Below are 8,835 nucleotides of genomic sequence, written 5' to 3'. Positions count from 1 at the left end.
GGGACAGACAGAGAGAGAGGGACAGACAGAGAGAGAGAGAGGGACAGACAGAGAGAGAGAGAGGACAGACAGAGAGAGAGGGACAGACAGAGAGAGAGAGAGGGACAGACAGAGAGAGAGAGAGGGACAGACAGAGAGAGAGAGAGGGACAGACAGAGAGAGAGAGAGGGACAGACAGAGAGAGAGAGAGGGACAGACAGAGAGAGAGAGAGGGACAGAGAGAGAGAGAGAGAGGGACAGAGACACAGACAGAGACACAGACAGAGACACAGAGAGAGACACGGACAGAGACACAGACAGAGACACAGACAGAGACACAGACAGAGACACAGACAGAGACACAGACACAGAGACACAGACACAGAGACACAGACACAGAGACACAGAGACACAGACACACAGACACACAGACACACAGACACAGCGAGACAGAGACACAGAGACACAGCGACACAGAGACACAGTTAGAGGAGGGAGTTTTCACCCAGCACCGTGAGACATCGCGACCCTCCCATCATCTCCCCCCTTCCCTCGCCCCCCCACTGAAACCCTGGCCCCCCCGGCTACCCACCTTGCTCCTGGAGTTGCCTGCGGAGAGGGGGAGGCAGGGCGGAAGGCGGCAGGCTCAGGTAGGTGGCCACCAGCTGCTGGGACTTGGCCTTCAGCAGGTACCAGACTTTGGAGGACTTCTGGAGGGCAGGACGCTTCAGAACATCGAGGAGGAGAGACAGACCTTCCGGAACCTGCGGCAAAAGGTTCAGGCAGGGGAGTTATTAGAAACATAGAGGATAGGAGCAGGAGGAGGCCATTCGGCCCTTCGAGGCTGCTTCCCCATTCATCACCATCACGGCTGATCATCCAACCCAACAGCCTCATCCTGCTTTCCCCCCATAACCTTTGATCCCCGTTCGCCCCCCAAGTGCGACACCCAGCCCCCTCTGGAATACAGTCAATGTTTTGGCATCAACTCCTTCCTGTGGGAATGAATTCCACAGGCTCAGTGGGTGAGGAAATATCTCCCCACCTCCGTCCTGAATGGTCTACCCCCCAATCCTCAGACTGTGACCCCCCCTGGTTCTGGACTCCCCCCACCATCGGGAACATCCTCCCTGCATCTACCCTGTCCAGTCCTGTTAGAATTTTATAAGTCTCTATGAGATCCCCCCTCATTCGCCTGAACTCCAGTGAAAACAATCCTAACCTGGTCAATCTCTCCTCATACATCAGTCCCCCCGGAATCAGCCTGGTAAACCTTCGCTGCGCTCCCTCGAGAGCAAGAACATCCTTCCTCAGAAAAGGAGACCAAAACTGCGCACAATGGGATACAAAAGAATGGTCTAGTTTGGACCAGGGAGCGGCACAGGCTTGGAGGGCCGAAGGGCCTGTTCCTGTGCTGTATTGTTCTTTGTACAATACTCTCGGTGTGGCCTCACCAAGGCCCTGTGTAATTGCAACAACACATCCCTCTGCTCCTGTACTCCAAACCTCTTGCAATGAAGGTCAACATACCATTAGCCTTCTTCACCGCCTGCTGCACCTGCATGCTTACCCTCAGCGACTGGTGCACAAGGACGCCCAGGTCCCTCTGCACACTCCCCTCTCCCAATTTACAGCCATCCCGGTAGTAATCTGCCACCTTGTTTCAGCTTCCAAAGTGACTGAAACCCGGTGGGGAAGAGCGCAGACGGCCCAGGACAGGCAGACCCCAGCACCAGACTCCGGCAGAGAGGCACAGCTCGGACCCTGTGCCCAGTACAGGAATGAGATGGAGAATCTGGTGAACTGGCGCGGCAACAATAATCTCTCCCTCAATGTCAACAAGGCCAAGGAGATTGTCATCGACTTCAGGAAGCGTAAAGGAGAACATGCTCCTGTCTACATCAACGGGGACGAAGTAGAAAGGGTCGAGAGTTTCAAGTTTCTAGGTGTCCAGATCACCAACAACCTGTCCTGGTCCCCCCCACGCCGACACTATAGTTAAGAAAGCCACACCAACGCCTCTACTTTCTCAGGAGGCGAAGGAAATTTGGCATGTCCGCTACGACTCTCACCAACCTTTACAGATGCCCCATAGAAAGCATCCTTCCCGGGTGTATCACAGCTTGGTCTGGGGCTCCTGCTCTGCCCAAGACCGCAAGGAACTACAAAGGGTCGTGAACGTAGCCCAGTCCCATCATGCAAACCAGCCTCCCATCCATTGACTCCGTCTACACTTCCCACTGCCTCGGGAAAGCAGCCGGCATAGTCAAGGACCCCCCCCTCACACACCCCGGACATTCTCTCTTCCACCTTCTTCCGTCGGGGGAAAAAGATACAAAAGTCTGAGGTCACGTACCGACCGACTCAAGAACAGCTTCTTCCCTGCTGCTGCCGTCAGACTTTTGAATGGACCGACCTCGCATTAAGTTGATCTTTCTCTACACCCCGAGCTGTGACTGTAACACTACATTCTGCACCCTCTCCATTCCTTCTCTATGAACGGTATGCTTTGTCTGTACAGCGCGCAAGAAACAATACTTTTCACTGTATCCCGATACACGTGACAATAATAAATCAAATCTGCTTTGAGCGTCCTATGAACCCGGACCCCAAGATCCTTCTGATCTTCCACACTGCCAAGCGTCTCACCCTTAATATTATATTCCTCCATCCTATGTGGAAAAGGTTGAAAGGGTGCAGAGGAGATTTACAAGGATGTTGCCTGGATTGAGTGGCATGCCTTATGAGGATAGGCTGAGGGAGCTTGGTCTTTTCTCCTTGGAGAGACGTAGGATGAGAGGAGACCTAATAGAGGTGCATAAGATGTTGAGAGGCATAGATCGGGTGGACTCTCAGAGGCTTTTTCCCAGGGTGGAAATGTCTGCTACGAGAGGACACAGGTTTAAGGTGCTGGGGGGTAGGTACAGGGGAAATGTTAGGGGTAAGTTTTTCACACAGAGGGTGGTGGGCGAGTGGAATCGGCTGCCGTCAGTGGTGGTGGAGGCAAACTCAATCGGGTCTTTTAAGAGACTCCTGGATGAGTACATGGGACTTAATAGGATGGAGGGTTATAGGTAGGTCTAAAAGGTAGGGATGTGTTCGGCACAACTTGTGGGGCCGAAGGGCCTGTTTGTGCTGTAGTTTTCTATGTTTCTATGTTTCCAATAATAAATCAAATCAAATATTGTGGGTTCTAAACAAAAAGAAAGGGTGTGGTTAGCACGCCTAGATTTAAACTAACAACAACAGATTTACTTTAAGACTTCTTGCCTGTACACAGTACAAACTGAAACTAAAACAGGGGCCTGTGCAGCACCATAAGACATAGTAGCAGAATGAGGCCACTCGGCCCATCGAGTCTGCCCCGCCATTCAATCATGGCTGATATTTTTCCCATCCCCATTCTCCTGCCTTTTCCCCAATAACCCCCGATCCCCTTATTAATCAAGAACCTATCTATCTCTGTCTTAAAGACACTCAATGACCCGGCCTCCACAGCCTTCTGCGGCAAAGAGTTCCACACATCCACCACTCTCTGGCTGGAGAAATTCCTCCTCATCTCTGTTCTAAAGGATCGTCCCTTTAGCCTGAGGTTGTGCCCTCTGGTTCGAGTTTTTCCTACTAGTGAAAACATCCTAGAACATAGAACATTACAGCGCAGTACAGGCCCTTCGGCCCTCGATGTTGCGCCGACCAGTGAAACCAATCTAAAGCCCCTCTAATCTACACTATTCCAATATCATCCATATGTTTATCCAATAACCATTAAATGCCCTTAATGTTGACGAGTTCACTACTGTTGCAGGCGGGGCATTCCACGCCCTTACTACTCTCTGAGTAAAGAACCTACCTCTAACATCTGTCCTATATCTCTCACCCCTCAATTTAAAGCTATGTCCCCTCGTGCTAGCCATCACCATCCGAGGAAAAAGGCTCTCACTGTCCACCCTATCCAATCCTCTGATCATCTTGTATGCCTCGATTAAGTCACCTCTTAACCTTCTTCTCTCTAACGAAAACAACCTCAAGCCCCTCAGCCTTTCCTCATACGATTCTCCCACCATACCAGGCAACATCCTGGTAAATCTCCGCTGCACCCTTTCCAACACTTCCACATCTTTCCTATAATGCGGCGACCAGAACTGTACGCAATACTCCAAATGCGGCCGCACCAGAGTTTTGTACAGTTGCAGCATGACCTCCTGGCTTCGAAACTCAATCCCTCTACCAATAAAAGCTAACACACCGTACGCCTTCTTAACAACCCTATCAACCTGGGTGCCAACTTTCAGGGATCTATGCACATGGACACCCAGATCCCTCTGTCCATCCACACTACCAAGTATCTTACCATTAGCCCAGTACTCTGTATTCCTGTTACTCCTTCCAAAGTGAATCACCTCACACTTTTCCGCATTAAACTCCATTTACCACCTCTCAGCCCAGCTCTGCAGCTTATCTATGTCCCTCTGTAACCTGCCACTTCCCTCCACACTGTCTCCAACTCCACCGACTTTAGTGTCATCCGCAAATTTACTAACCCATCCTTCCACGCCCTCATCCAGGTCATTAATAAAAATGACAAACAGCAGTGGCTCTCCACGTCCACTCTCTGCAGTATCCTGTAAGTTTCAATAAGATCCCCCGCTCATCCTTCTAAACTCCAACGAGTACAGACCCAGAGTCCTCAACCGTTCCTCATACGACAAGCTCTTCATTCCAGGGATCATTCTTGTGAACCTCCTCTGGACCCTTTCCAAGGGCCGGCACATCCTTCCTCAGATACGGCGCCCAAAACTGCTCACAATATCCCAAATGGGGTCTGACCAGAGCCTTATACAGCCTCAGAGGTCCATAAGAACACAGGAACTAGGAGCAGGAGTAGGCCATCTGGCCCCTCGAGTCTGCTCCGCCATTCAATAAGATCATGGCTGATCTTTTCGTGGACTCAGCTCCACTTACCCGCCCGCTCACCATAACCCTTAATTCCTTCACTGTTCAAAAATCTATCTATCCTTGCCTTAAAGAACATTCAACGAGGGAGCCTCAGCTGGGCAGGGAATTCCCCAGATTCACAACCCTTTGTGTGAAGAAGTTCCTCCTCAACTCAGTCCTAAATCTGCTCCCCCTTATTTTGAGGCCATGCCCCCTAGTTCTAGTTTCACCCGCCAGTGGAAACCACTTCCCTGCTTCTATCTTATCCATTCCCTTCATAATCTTATATGTTTCTATAAGATCCCCCCTCATTCTTCTGAATTCCAATGAGTATAGCCCCAGTCTACTCAGTCTCTCCTCATAAGCCAACCCTCTCAACTCCGGAATCAACCGAGTGAATCTCCTCTGCACCCCCTCCAGTGCCAGTATATCCTTTCTCAAGTAAGGAGACCAAAACTGTACACAGTACTCCAGGTGTGGCCTCACCAGCACCTTATACAGCTGCAACATAACCTCGCTGTTTTTAAACTCCATCCCTCTCGCAATGAAGGACAAAATTCCATTTGCCGCCTTCATTACCTGCTGCACCTGCAAACCAACTCCTTGTACATCCAAGTCCATCCCTGCTCTTGTATTCTAGCCCTCTCGACATGAAGGCTAACATTGCATTTGCCTTCCTAACCGCCGACTGAACCTCCACGTTAACCTTAAGAGAATCTTGAACAAGGACTCCCAAGTCCCTCTGTGCTTCTGAAGAAAGAAGACTTTTCCTGTATCCCGATACACGTGACAATAATAAATCAAATCCAATCAGATCAAATCAGTGCAGTCAGACTCCTCTGCTCCCACCCTCAGTCCCCACCCTCCCCCCGCGTGCGCCCACCTTACCATCATCGAGGTGTCCACAGGAGATCCCGAGAGCAGCAGCAGCCCCCCCCCCCCACTTGGGTGCCCAGGCGAGGGAAGTGACGGGATTGGCTGAAGAAAGACCCGAATGACACTACCGTCAAGTCATGTGACCAGCTGTTATAGCAACCACTAAGATTGGTGGCATGGTGGACAGTGAGGAAGGTTATCTCCAATTGCAACGGGATCTTGATCAATTGGGCCAATGGGCTGACCAATGGCAGATGGAGTTTAATTTAGACAAATGCGAGGTGATGCATTTTGGTCGATTGAACCAGGGCAGGACTTACTCAGTTAATGGTAGGGCATTGGGGAGAGTTACAGGACAAAGAGATCGAGGGGTACGGGTTCATAGCTCCTTGAAAGTGGAGTCACAGGTGGACAGAGTGGTGAAGAAGGCATTCGGCATGCTTGGTTTCATCGGTCAGAACATTGAATACAGGAGTTGGGACGTCTTGTTGAAGTTGTACAAGACATTGGTAAGGCCACACTTGGAATACTGTGTACAGTTCTGGTCACCCTATTATAGAAAGGATATTATTAAACTAGAAAAAGTGCAGAAAAGATTTACTGGGATGCTACCGGGACTTGATGGATTGAGTTATAAGGAGAGGCTGGATAGACTGGGACTTTTTTCTCTGGAGCGTAGGAGGCTGAGGGGTGATCTTATAGAGGTCTATAAAATAATGAGGGGCACAGATCAGCGAGATAGTCAATATCTTTTCCCCAAAGGTGGGGGAGTCTAAAACTAGAGGGCACAGGTTTAAGGTGAGAGGGAAGAGATGCAAAAATGTCCAGAGGGGCAATTTTTTCACACAGAGGGTGGTGAGTGTCTGGAACAAGCTGCCAGAGGCAGTAGTAGAGGCGGGTACAATTTTGTCTTTTAAAAAGCGTTTAGACAGTTACATGAGTAAGATGGGTATAGAGGGATATGGGGCAAACGCGGGCGATTGGGACTAGCTTAGGGGTTTGAAAAAAAAGGGGGCGGCATGGACAAGTTGGGCCGAAGGGCCTGTTTCCACGCTGCAAACCTCGATGACTCGAACCTGCAACCCTGTTAAATATACCACAGGGGAAGGGGAAGCTGGATGAATGGAGAAAGGAATGGAAGGATATGGTGAGGGGGTGGGCGAGAGGGAGTGGGGGGGGCGGAGAAGGAGACTCGTGTGGAACAGAAACATGGGGCACGGAATGGTGGGCCCTAAAGGCCTGTTTCTGTGCAAACCCATGGCAAAAAAGGAAGTGGGGAGGCGAACCCCAGTTCCTCCCCCAGACCCCACATGCCCCCCGACGCCCCGAGTCACCGCCCCCCGTACCTGGTTGCGAGCACACAGCAGGTGACTGCGCAGCAGTGAGAGGTTGGTCTCCGTCAGCAGGTGGTCACCTTTACCCGGGTCGGCTGTCTTCAGTAACAGCTCTGCTTCTTCGAGACAGGCCTGGGAGAGGGGGGGGGAAGAGAGAGAGAGAGAGAGAGAGAGGAGCGGGCGAGGGGGGGGGGGGGGAAAGAGGAGCGGGCAAGGGGGGGGGGGGGGGGGGGGAGGAGATAATAATAGGAGAGAACAAAGAAAGGTCAGATTCGCAAAGACAGCACTGACCCAGAACAGGGCCAAAGGTCATCAGAACCAGGAGCAGGAGTGGGCCATCTGGCCCCTCGAGCCTGCTCCGCCATTCAATAAGATCATGGCTGATCTTTTCGTGGACTCAGCTCCACTTACCCGCCCGCTCACCATAACCCTTAATTCCTTCACTGTTCAAAAATCTATCTATCCTTGCCTTAAAGAACATTCAATGAGGGAGCCTCAACTGGGCAGGGAATTCCCCAGATTCACAACCCTTTGTGTGAAGAAGTTCCTCCTCAACTCAGTCCTAAATCTGCTCCCCCTTATTTTGAGGCCATGCCCCCTCGTTCTAGTTTCACCCGCCAGTGGAAACCACTTCCCTGCTTCTATCTTATCTATTCCCTTCATCATCTTATATGTTTCTATAAGATCTCCCCTCATTCTTCTGAATTCCAATGAGTATAGCCCCAGTCTACTCAGTCTCTCCTCATAAGCCAACCCTCTCAACTCTGGAACCAACACGCACACCTGCAGGAGGACCTCCCAGAGCACAGCCTGCTCAGATCCACCCACAGGAAGTACCCTATCTCTCACCACCCACCCCAGTCCCGGCTGGGGGTTGGGGGGGGGAGGGCACTCGCCATCTACCCCAGTCCCGGGGGGGTACACGCCATCCACCCCAGCCCCAGGGGGTACACCCCACCCCAGCCCCAGGGGGGTACACCCCACCCCGGCCCCCAGGGGGGTACACCCCATCCCGGCCCCCAGGGGGGACGTGCCATCCAGCCCAGCCCCAGGGGGTACACCCCACCCGAGCCCCAGGGGGGGGACGTGCCATCCAGCCCAGCCCCGGGGGGGGGGGGGGGGGGGGCACACGCCATCCACCCCAGTCCCAGGGGGGACACGCCATCCACCCCAGTCCCAGGGGGGGACACGCCATCCACCCCAGTCCCAGGGGGGGACGCGCCATCCACCCCAGTCCCAGGGGGGACACGCCATCCACCCCAGTCCCAGGGGGGACACGCCATCCACCCCAGTCCCAGGGGGGCACACGCCATCCACCCCAGTCCCAGGGGGGGACACGCCATCCACCCCAGTCCCAGGGGGGACACGCCATCCACCCCAGACCCAGGGGGGGACGCGCCATCCACCCCAGTCCCAGGGGGGGACGCGCCATCCACCCCAGTCCCAGGGGGGACACGCCATCCACCCCAGTCCCAGGGGGGGACACGCTATCCACCCCAGTCCCAGGGGGGCACGCGCTATCCACCCCAGTCCCAGGGGGGACACGCCATCCAGCCCAGACCCAGGGGGCACACGCCATCCACCCCAGTCCCAGGGGGTACACCCCACCCCAGCCCCAGGGGGTACACCCCACCCCAGTCCCAGGGGGCACACGCCATCCAGCCCAGTCCCAGGGGGGGACACGCCATCCAGCCCAGTCCCAGGGGGGACA

General features: G+C 53.3%; 1 protein-coding gene across 1 annotated transcript in view; it reads right to left on the bottom strand.

Annotated features, from left to right (window-relative positions):
- Positions 1–7,256, bottom strand: part of LOC144491093 (separin-like) — a gene marked incomplete at both ends in the record, with an annotated part of 8,172 nt that extends 916 nt beyond the window's left edge. Inside the window, 2 exons of the mRNA XM_078208774.1 lie at positions 572–743; positions 7,137–7,256. Coding sequence (XP_078064900.1) covers positions 572–743; positions 7,137–7,256 — 292 coding nt within the window. The remainder of the gene's footprint in view (positions 1–571; positions 744–7,136) is intronic.
- Between the last annotated feature and the right edge of the window lie 1,579 nt (positions 7,257–8,835).

Source organism: Mustelus asterias, unplaced genomic scaffold (assembly GCF_964213995.1).
Source record: "Mustelus asterias unplaced genomic scaffold, sMusAst1.hap1.1 HAP1_SCAFFOLD_4423, whole genome shotgun sequence".
NCBI lineage: Eukaryota > Metazoa > Chordata > Chondrichthyes > Carcharhiniformes > Triakidae > Mustelus > Mustelus asterias.
This window is presented reverse-complemented; position numbering and strand designations above follow the sequence as displayed.